This window comes from Falco punctatus (assembly GCF_963210335.1).
Source record: "Falco punctatus genome assembly, chromosome: 17".
In the NCBI taxonomy this organism is placed as follows: Eukaryota; Metazoa; Chordata; class Aves; order Falconiformes; family Falconidae; genus Falco; species Falco punctatus.
In genome coordinates this window covers 7069234-7080576 of record NC_137597.1, presented here as the reverse complement: position 1 = coordinate 7080576, position 11343 = coordinate 7069234, and the positions used below count along the sequence as shown (strand labels likewise).

The window sequence follows — 11343 nt, the reverse complement described above, 5'->3', positions numbered from 1 at the left end:
TGGAGGCTGGTCCGGCACGGAGCCCAGCTCCCAGGGAGGCTCCGGGCACTTTGTGCCCTCTCAGCACCAGTTCCCTGGAAAACTTTGTTTTCAGTAGTATCATCTGATCAAATAAAGACCAAAAGCCTTTCCTTCCTCCCTGGCAACTTTGTTTGTGACTGTCTTTCATTTTCTGCCTGGGTAAGCTGGTGCTGCCTGGCTGTGAGGTGGGCACTGAGCCTCGTGCCTTCTCCGCTCCGGCCACGCGACGTGTTGTGTTGCAGAGCGGAACGGGATTGCCCAGCCCAGCCCAGGCGGGAGGGAGCGGCAAGCGGGCACTGCTGCTGCGGGGGCTGGGGGGCACGGCGAGGGCTGGGGGACGCGGGAGCGCCAGCCCTGCAGACACCCCGTGCAGCGGGACCGCCGTGCCGACAGCTCCTTGCCCCTTCAACAAGGGCCTGTGCGGTTTCGTTTGCTCATTTTCATGGGAATTACTGTTCCTGCGGGGAAAGCCTCTGCTTCCACCTCCGAGAGGATTACTGCGGCCACAGGACCAAATCCCTCTGTTCGTTACACCCATGTAAATCTAGAGTAAATCCTTTTAAGCCATTGGGGCCACTCTGGGCTTACCCAGACATAAATGGCCATACTATAAATAAGACCTTGGTTTGATCAGAAAACTAAAGGCAGGAAAAAAGCACTTAAAAGATATCCAGGGGAAATACAAGCTCCCCCCTCCGCAAGCAGTTATGCTGACAATGATGAATTTGTCCATGAATGCCAGTCAGAGAGTGAGTCATGTTTCATAAACAAATTACACAAAGATGTTCCCCATCCTGGAGTACTCGCTCACCCACAGCAGGAGGTTTCTACAAAACACAACAGGTGAGGAGCCAGACGCAGGGGAAGGAGAAGGATGGAGCAAGGCACACCACACCACCCACAGCCTTCATCCGTGTGGCACCCAAAGTCCTGCGGGGTCCTGACCCAGGAATCCCCAGTTCTGGAGGTGGGTGACACCCCGCCGGCTCCCTGCAGCTGCAGGCATTCCTGGGGAATGGCCAGGGCAAGGAAGGGGATGGAGAGAGCCAAGAAAGGGGTAACAGACTTGGTTAACTCCCCCAGACACTCATTGCTCCCCCCTGGGGACTTCAGCAGCATCCAGATCCACAAACTGTGTGGCTCAGAGGAAGCAGAACACGGCACAAGCACCCCAGGAATTTTTGTGCCTGCTCGGAGGGAGCCCGAGCTCTGCACGCTTCTCATGCTGCTACTACTGTACCTATAGTTTGAGTAGCCATTAAGCCCCACTGCCTGACATGGGCAGAAGCCAGGCATTATCAGCTTTATTACTAGTAATAATAAAAATAACATTCTGCATATTATGAGCATCTTTCATCCTCACAAACTGCAGCGCAATCATTTTGCTCTGCAGCCTCCCAGGATGAAGGCGACTGTCCCGGTCCAGCCCCCGGCATCGCTGGGCGCAGGCAGGGGCGGAAGGGGGGGTGAGCTCTGGTCAAGTACACAAAGAGTTTGGAGAGGCTGAAAATAATTGTCTGACTTGAAAGGTAGCCAGGGCAAAGGAGCCAGCAGTGCAATTCAGAACATGTTAATGGGCTTTTAAATGACAACAAATGGCCATGCCTTCAGTTTGGTGTTGGATCGAAGAGGCTGCATCTTCAATCATTTGTCTAAATTTTGGATTTTCACTCGGGAAACAGAAAGGCAGGCGTGTATTGTTCAAAAGTGAGCAAATGCTTTGCAGACCTCTGTTTAAGTGCCATGAACACAGCTTGTTTCCGGAGAGCTTTTTAGAGCCCAGCTGCAATCTGTGTACACCTCGGTAACATTCACCTGATCGGGACATTTTGTAGGCTGACATGCAGGTAAACATTTGAAATGAAGAATAATTCAGTGACCCAATATTAAGCACATATATTTATCGTGGCTGATGTTAGACCCACCCATTTCAGGCAGTGTCTGTTCAGCCCTTGTTGGAGACAAACGGATAAGGAGAAACTGCTACACAGGGTTTACACCCCATGTCCTCTACCCCTGCCCTGGGGCTGGTGCGGGCAGGAGCAGCAGTGAGTGCTGCCTGTGCCAGGCGGCTTGTCTCCTCCAGCGGCTGCTCACCGGTGGATAACGGCACCTTCCTCCCTCTCTCTTTTAAGAGAAAGAGGCTGCTGTGAGTCCCAGTCTGCTGCAGTTAAATAATTTCCTGGTGGTCAAAAATAAGAGCTGGGAAGAGAGCTCAGGCCCTTGTCTCTGGCATTTCACCCTGTTCTGCCTCCTCCAGCCTTGCCATACTTAGATGCAAAATTATCAGCAGAAAAGTTTATAAAACATCAAAACAGTTTCTCTCATGTCAGCTGGACAATTTGTATAAATAGTGCCTCTTTAAAGAATCTCCTGCCAGCTCAAACCTTCCTTTCATCTCCCTGTGATTTATTTTATGCTATTTTCATGAGATTTTAAAACAATCTCTAATGAAGAGTGAGGACGGAAAGTTCTGTGCTGTGCAGCAGAGTCAGCGGCAGTGGTGGGTGCGTGGCAGGATCCTGTGTTTGCTGCCACCTGCCAGGTGCCCGATAACAGCCACGCAGGAAAATTTTTACACAGAAATTGAGAGGTAATTTCCTCTCGTGTTACATGGGAGTTGAACACTCAGAACTGCAATCTTTTGATGGGTGATGTCTCTATATTGCTGTGCAACAAGTCAGAGAAGCACCTCTAGGAACAAAATATTCCAAAAAGCTGCATTTCCAAAGTGTTGCCGGTTGAAAGAGGAGAAGAAACCACCTGTTTATTCTGCAAAATAAACGGGCTGTCACCATGCCAGGTAGGCTTAGATGAATGCGGAGAAATTCTGATTTAGAGGAGACGGGGCAGGGACAGCTGGGCAGTGGGAGGCGGCAGCCTTGCGATGGCACTATCCGTGGGGAAACGCTCCTTTGCTTTGCTGAATCGCCACTGCTGCGCAAGGGAGCGGTGGGGCTGGCTCCGCGCTCTGCCATGGCTGTACGGGGTCCCGGGGTGGCCACGACCATCAGGATATTTTGCCCCAGTCGCAGTTTTCCTCCCCTTGTGCCAGGTTTGTTGGGCTGCGCCGGGTGCTGGTGGAGCTGCTCTCCTGCAAACCTGCCCCGCACACACAACAAGGCGAAGCTCATGCCACAGCGGTGAACAGCTCGATGCCGGTGTTACCCGGGCTCTGCCAGGCTCCAGAGAGGTGCCAGCTGAGGAAGCAGGGAGCCCTGCAGGTTTGAGAGGACAGGGTGACCACCCTCAGCCTTTCCAGCAGCGCAGGACCAGCACTGCACGCACCCTGCCTCGCCAAACCCAGCCCAAACACAGCAGCTCCACAGCTGGGGCTGGGGTGTCCAACCCCAGGGTGGGTGTGCTGCCGGAGCGGCAGGTCCCATGACATGGCCTCAGCTGCTGGGACAATGGAACAGGGAGCAAAGGCAGCACTGTGCTTTCTGCCCAGGTTCTCTGGCATGATGTGACACAGTGGGACAAGGACCAGCCCACTGCTGTGTGACGTGTCGCAGCGCCAAAAGTCATCTGGTGTCCAATGGGGAAGAGAGAGGAGGGCCAAGACTGTGGAAGACTTCTGGCTACTGCACAAATGGAGGTCAGCTGTTTGCAGCAGCCCCCAAGTCCTTTTGGCCCGTAAGGCATGGGTCAGCAGGGAAAGCACGGCATGCTTCAGCTCAGTCACAGCCCTGGGTACTTGGAGAGAAAGGAGCAGCCTTGGGCAGGGAGAGCCGGATGACCGGGTAATCGCTGCTCCCACGGGCTGGGAAAGGTCATTGCCGTGCGTGTGAACGGGTTTGGCATCAAATGGGGTCCTGTGCTGGTTGCTCTGCCCCAACTGTGGCTTCACCCACTCCATCGCCACACCTGAAGAAAACCACAAAAAACTCCAATTCTAATGCAATTAATTTTGAAACACACAAAAATAGCATTCATCCAAGCCCCTGTCCGTGTTCCTGCCCTGTTTGTATTTGGAGTTCCAGGGGCTGACAAGCGGGAGCCGTTTCAGAGCTGCAGCTGCTGCGTTCCTGCTGTCTGGCGGGCAAACCCACCGAGCCATACTGGTCTGACAGCCCCGTCTCCCTCCCACACAAGTGCTGCACTCCCTAAGGAGCTGAGCAAGAAGAGCAAACAGATACACTCACTCCCAGGTTTCGGGAGGTTTCAAATCCAAAGCCACATAATCCAGACGAGCAAAACCACAGAGGGAGCAGAAGTATTGCGCCGGTTCTTGCTGTTTTCTGAGTCAGGTTCCACTTGTGGAGCAGCATCTCCCACCACCCAGCGCAGGGCAGGGAAAGCGGCCGGCCGTGCCCGTGGAGAGGCAGCGGCCGCGGTGAGCACTGTCCCGGGACAGGGATGCCATCCCATACATGGAGACAGCTGCTTCGGGGAAGCTTTACCGGCCCCCTGGACTTAAAAGGAGAGAAGCTTTTCCTGCGGTGGCTGAGGGGCAGGAGCTGGCAGCCTGCTCCAGAGAGGTGCAGACCCACTCAGGAGGAAAACGGCTCCCTGCTTGCCCAGTAAGAGGGTTTGGGGCCATGGTTCCTGCGATGGGCATGTTGTCAGCATGAGCTCGTCCCCACTGCAGTGCCCTGTGAAGCCCTGGGAGTGATGCCGGTTGCTCCACTCCCGCTTGCAGTACCAAATGACGGGGAGGAGGGATGGGCTGTCTCTGCAGGAGATGCCCAGGTCACCATGCATGCTCCTTGAGAAATCAGGCAAAGCCACAGATTGCTGTCTCCCAGGAATTAAAATACCGAGGGAACACCAGTGATGCAGTTTACCCCAGTGCTGCCATGGTCCTCAAGGCATTAACACTGTGTATTACTACGCTGATCTCTCCTGCTCTGTGAGTGTGGGCTATGGCCGCCCTGGAGGGCTGCGGTCACGCGTGCCGTGGGCTGTACGTGCCGGCGGCACCGGCGTGCAGAGCAGCGATGCAGAGGGCCAGGGGCCGGCGGGAGCAGAGGCCAGCGGGTTCCCACGCTGCTGCATCGACAGGCAGCCACCGGCTGCTGCAGGCACTGGTGCATCTTGCAGCACCATCTACCAGCTCCGGCCACCGTTGGGCTGATCGAGGCCGGCGCTTTATACACTCTCCAGCTTTATTGCTCTGCTTTAAATAATATTCAGGACCAGGCAAGACTGAGGCTATGCACTGCTGTTGCACTGAAGAGCAGGCAGCAGCAGATACACGTCTGCCCCTTTTCTGGCTGTTCGAAACACTGCGGGGGTTGAGTCACCAGGAGAAAGTCTCTGATTTCCAGCACAGTTCAAGTTCAGAGAATGGGATGTGGAAGCGAGAAAGAGCTTTCCAGATCTGATTCTCCTCTGACAATTTGTCTTTGACAGTGGTTGATATCATCTTTGGAACAAAATCTGGATTCTAAGGACAGCGAACTTTGTCTTCCAGCAAAGCTGTATGTGTACCAGTTTTCCCATCTGTAAGAAAGGCTGACAGCAGTGTTCTATCACCATCCCTCCACATCCAAGGGGGGCAGATGGAACAAAGCCCAAATGGGAAGTTTCAGAAGGAAACCAAAAGGACTGTGCTCCTGTCCAGCCCTTCCCAGCTCATGGAACGCTCTGTCAGGACCAGACTGACCCTCTTCCCACGATGGGGAACCTGAGGCACAGAGCAGTGACACGACATCAGTCACCAGCGCCAGGCTCCAGATGCTCATTCTGGCTCGTCATTCACTGGGCCACAATCTGTCTCTGTTAAACCAGATGTGACCCTTCCTCACATTCACATCCTCTCTGCTTTGCTCTCGCTTCCTTTCAAGGCAGGGAAGAGCCAGGACAGCACTTGCCACTCACCACCTCTTGCTTTATAAGCTACTGCTGCTTTTTATTTTCCTTTAAGGTAAATATTAAATTTTACAGTCCCAGGAAAAAAACCTCCTCCACAGCTCCTGGCACAAGAGCAGGAGCTGCTGGAAAGTAAGGGAAGAGGAATGAGAGCACGGTGCGTTGATGCCTCAAAGTGCAGAGGCCAGGCTGCAGCAGGGGCACACCGGGACCATGCGGGAGCAGGTCTTGGGGGACAGCCGGGAGCCCCGAGCCCGAGCAGGGTGCGTGGGCAGGGCAGCCTGCTCTCCCTGCAAGTGTTTTACAGCCCCACCAGAACAAAGGCGGCTGTCGCTGTTGTTGACTCACTTGATAAGATCATTGTTGTGGGACTTTTTTTTTTCTTCTGCATCTGTGTGTCACTTTCAGAATTTAATTTTTTTTTTACTAGAAAATCTGCTCTCCTCCCCTCCACCCCCAATTCGAAAAGGGAATCTGTGCTCAAAGCCGCAGCTGAGATTGCAGATAGACCTTCCCTTCCTGATCCTTATCTCACCAGGATGTAGGAGGATCCTTGGGGAATAGCTGGAAGCCTTTCACTGGAGCCATCCAAGAAGTGAGCAAGCTGACTACAGCCTTTGGATGGCAAATCCATCAAGTGCTTGGGGACTACGATCTGAAACACTGTTTAACCCCATCAGACTACCACATCCCTGGGCTCTGCCCAGCCCAACCTGCTCCCGGCACGGGCTCCTTCCCGAGCCGCCTGCTCCGCAGAGCTCTGCGGGCACCACTGCGTCAGCTAAATAATATGATCTAAAAATACACCTTTGAATCCTAATCTAAACCAAAGCCTTAAATTGCTGGCTTGCAAACTTACTCCAGCTGCAACCTGCTCGCAGGCGGGTGGTTTTGTGTGGCAGCAGATCTGTGGCTGAGTTTCTCTTGGGCTGTGAGTGCTCTGGGGGTGCCCCAGCTCCCAGAGCCCAGCCTGCAGCCTGGGGAGCAGGAGCAGGGACAGCAGAGCCCGCTGGATGTAAGCAGCAGGATTGGGAGTAAAAGGTGGTGGGGAACAAAGAGGGGTCTGGTGGTTCCCACCACCTGGGGCTGGGTCACACCAGCACTTCTGGATGCAGCTCTGAACTACAGCAGGGAGGGAGCTCTTGACAGGGAACCAGCAGCAGGGAAGGACAGAGCTGCCCTGGGTGACTGGAGAGGGCTGGGGGTCAGCAGGTGATGAAGTTCTCAGTGCCAGCCATGAACCCAGGGACTGAGGAAGACTGCATCATCCACCTCAGCACCATCCTCCCACTTGTCCAGAGCAGGCTACTGAGATGTCCGACAGCCTCTCTGCCGTTGCTCGATGGCTGATGCCCTCCTGAAACCAGGGAGGAATAGAAAAATAAAACCTGGATCCCTGCACAGCCCAGTTTGATCCTTCTTACCTACAGTCCCTCCTGCTGCCAGCTTTATTGGCATGCACCAGGTGGCCTGCTTCAAATCACAACTGTTTTTATGAAAAAAACATTAATGTATGCGGCAGCAAAGGCATTCAAATACACCAACCACACCGCCACAACTAGCAAAAGGATTATATATTATGGCAGCACACATTTATATGTATACACTTGCGTGCACAGAGAGCGTAGCCATCAGCAGCGGTAAGCGGAGAGCTGTTAGCGATGTTCGGGGCTCTGCTGCCTGAGCTCAGCCATATGTTTCCCTAAGCCTCTTGGCAGGAGCACAACCCGTGCTTACGGGAGAGCGGTTTGGTAGAGGGGCAAAGGAGGGAGCCCTTCAGCTGGGGGCTGGGGGCCTGCAAATAAGCAGTGGGAAGGGGAGAGCAGAGCTGGTTTCCACACCAAAACGCTCCCTGATCACACACACTGGCCCCATTTGGCTCCTCGGTGCAGGGAGTGTTTAATCACTTTGCAAGCCATAAAAACATCCAGCCCAGTGTTTCCTGATGCTGAGGCTGAAGGAGGGCAGTGGGAGAAGAGCCGAGCGCCCAGGGAAGGAGGATGCGGGGCCGCGGGGAGGGATGCAGCACCCCGGGGTGGGGGGAAGCCATGCTCGTGCCAGGCAGAGACAGGGGAAGAGCACAGGCTCATCCTCCTCTGGTGACAGAGGCGTCACAGCAGCCCAGCAACCCAGTTCTTTCATATTTAGGACAGGAAACAGATGCTGCCTGGTGGAGGAAGCATCTGAAGAAAATAAGCGCACCTTGTGCCTTCCCCGGCAGGAACCCGGTGGGAACAGGGGGTGCTGGGTGGAAACACCCCCATTCGGCCCCAGTCAGGGCAGGTGCAGCTCTGCTGGGTTCGATGGCATTGGTCTTGGCTGCATCAGTGGGCACAGTGACCCAAAGGGCTTTTTTTGTTTGGGTCATTTATTTCTTCATAGAAGCACGGGGAGCCGGGGCAGCGAAGGCTTCAGGTCAGTCACATCCCTGTTGGGAAGGTGATGTCCCCTCCTCTCGCAGTAGTGGCTGCAGCAGCCTCTTGCACAATCTGACCTGAGCGTCACGGAATGAACCGATGAAGCATTTCTCACCTCACCTGGCTCAGTGTGCCACGCACTCCAGGTGTGAAGCAAGACCCCTGTCCCTCTGCTCAGCGGCAGGTTTCCAGTCCCAGGTCACACACCTGCGCAGGCACATGGATGTGGGCTTACTGCAGACAGGGGGGTTTCTGAACACAGCTGCAGTCCACAGCTGCTAAAAAGGAAGACAAAAAGAAACCCAACAGCCTGTGCCCTGGTAGGACCAGCAGCGTTGTGGGCATCCTTTAGACAGACGGCGCTTCCATGGGAAAGCACCTGCCTTCTAAGAAAAAGCTGTGGGAAGATCCAATGCTATTAAACTTCACGGGCTGGCGCAAACAAAACCTTGCACACAGGCTGCTTGTTTTCTTTCCGTTCCAAAGCACCTTTCCACAAGTGGGTGCTGCTGCCCCATTGAAGCAGGTCAGATTATTTTCAGATGGTGAAGCACTCCCCTGCCAGCAGCTGGCCTCTGAGCCCCCCGCCCAGACCCGTGTCCTTTTTGACTGGGTTTCGCTGTGCTGCTCTTTGTGCGGCCAGGAGTCTGGCAGCCAGCGGCTCGTTACATCCTATAGCCTCAGCATTTATAGACGTATGTTCTGTGGCAACGTGCCAGAGCATTTCTTTGTAGCTCCGTGTAGTGGGTTTGCGTGGTAGCAGGGGGGCTGCAGGGGTGGCTTCTGTGAGAAGCTGCTAGAAGCTTCCCCCACATCTGATGGAGCCAAGGCTGGCCGGCTCCGAGGCAGACCTGCTGTTGGCCAAGGCTGAGTCCATCAGTGATGATGGTAGTGCCTCTGGGATAATGGGGGAAAAATCCTCAAACCAGGCAAATGTAGCCAAAGAGAGGGGTGAGACTGCGAGAGCAACAGTCCTGCAGCACAAGCAACGTTCATCTCTCCCCCACACCCAGCTACCACTCTGTTCCAAACCTCTCACACCTTTTGCCTTGGAAATGCAAAGGAGTTTATTGTGGGAGTTATCTGGGGACCTGAACTCGGCATCGCATTGCTCAGAGCTTAATTAGCTGAACAGAGAAATACACACACAACTGTTGCTCCAGAACGCGTGAGCTGAGAAATGTGTCTTGGCATCTGTGCCATTTCTCCCCATTCTTGTGGCTTCCACACTCTTTCAGTTCTTGTTTCCAGCCCAGACAGACAGACAAGCAGGACACAGCTCAGATGGTGCTCACTCCCAGCTCTGCTGTGGGCTCTGCGCTAGAAATAACCAGCTCTGACTTCTAGAGCAGGATGTAAGCCCTCAGAATGAAAGTGTATGTTTCTTTGAACTTCTGTATTTTGAAGGCATAGACAATGGGGTTCATGGCTGAGTTGGCATGAGGCAGCAGGATGCTCGGGTACGTCAGGGGCTGCGGGATGGCACAGGATGGGCAGAAATAAAAAATGCAGTTCAGGATGCCCAGAGGCAGCCAAGACACTGCAAACAAGACGAGGATGAAGGCCAGATATTTGGCCATTCTGTATTCCTTCCCACAAACTGTTCCTCCTTCTGGAGGGCTTTCTGTGCTCGGCTGAGTTTTGTCCACATGACGTAGAAAATCTCAGTGTAGAGGGCACACATGACGAGCAAGGGAAGGAGGATCCAGGTGAAGAAGCTGAAATACACCACATAATCCATTCTCACCACAGCCAAATAGCGGCACTCGATGTAGCTGGAGCTGCCCATGTGCTGGTTCCACCCCAGCATGGGGACCAGCCCCACCAGCACAGACACAAGCCAGCAGATTCCCAGAATCACACAAATCCTTTTCTTCATGAAGATTGCCCTGTACCTGGGTGGGCAGGAAGTGTCAGCCACAGTAGATGTGATTCTTCAGAAAAAAAGAACTACAATATGCAGGAGCATGGGCTTTTAAGCACTCATTTGTGGTTGGCCTCACTTGCAGTAAGCACAGTTCTGTGCAGTTGGTCCTTAACAGCTTTGGCCATGTTGAAACTACAGGGGCACTTCCAAATAGTGACTGGTTCCTTTTAAATGAGAACCCACAGATGCAGGGTCAAAACGTTTTCTCAGAAATACCGGTTCATTTTGACCTGCACCAGTATAGAATATGGTTGTGTCTCAAGGGAAAACCTTAAAGACGACCACCTTATTCAGACTTCAAGCATATACACATTTATGAGCAACCCTGCTCTCTTTAGCTTAAGATTTTCAGGCATTGCTGAATTTCCAGGAGTGCCCAGGCAGCTGGTGCTCCATTGCCTGCTCTTTGGGAACCTCTGCCTTTGCGTGAGTTTCTCTGAGACCTGACAATGCCCAGGAAACCTTATGATGCTGCAAGCAAGGGAGAAGGAAAATGTGAGGGAGGAGAGAAACAGGGAAAAGATGAGAAGACAGGACCTTCACCCAGACTCACCTGGTCGGCAGCTTCACTCGCAGGTACCTGTCGACTGCGATGGCCAGGAGAGACGGGATCGAGGCATGAGAAAAGATCATCATCAGGCAGCACAGAAACAGGCAGGAGTAGAAATGGATGATGACTCCCAGGCTCACCATGACAGCCAGCGGTATGACAAGGATCCCCATGGCAATGTCAGTGAGTGCTAGGGAAACGAAGTAAAAGAAGGTGGTCTTCTGCAGAGCTGGGTTCAGCTTCACTGCCCAGGTCACCAAGGCATTGCCGACCACTGCAAATATCCCAGTCACAGACTCCAATGTGATACAGATCACATCCAGGCTGCCTACAGACATTTTGGACATCTGAGGCTGTTTATGTGCAAAATTAAGAAATACTGCACCGAATTCTCTTTTTCCTCCAACAGCCAGGTCAGAAGCCAGCTCCACCCTGATCTGCCTTAAATTAAGTCCCTCATTCAGAATTTTGCACGCTTTCCGATCTGCATACACAACCCTTTAAAGATGAGCCGAGCAACTTGTCCGCAGAAACCCATGTACCGGACATTTTATAAGAAACCTGCAACACCCTTCTTTCTGCCTCCTTGGGGTTTCAGCACATTTAATGGATGC

The 11343-nt window shown here is 53.4% G+C and overlaps 1 protein-coding gene across 1 annotated transcript; it reads right to left on the bottom strand.

Annotated features, from left to right (window-relative positions):
- Positions 1 to 1299: 1299 nt before the first annotated feature.
- Positions 1300 to 11067, bottom strand: LOC308054692 (adenosine receptor A3-like; the record flags this gene model as incomplete). The annotated part of the gene is given in 3 exon segments (XM_080367900.1): positions 1300 to 9849; positions 9852 to 10147; positions 10733 to 11067. Coding segments are annotated over 3 exon segments (885 nt in total). The 3' UTR covers positions 1300 to 9595.
- Positions 11068 to 11343: the final 276 nt, after the last annotated feature.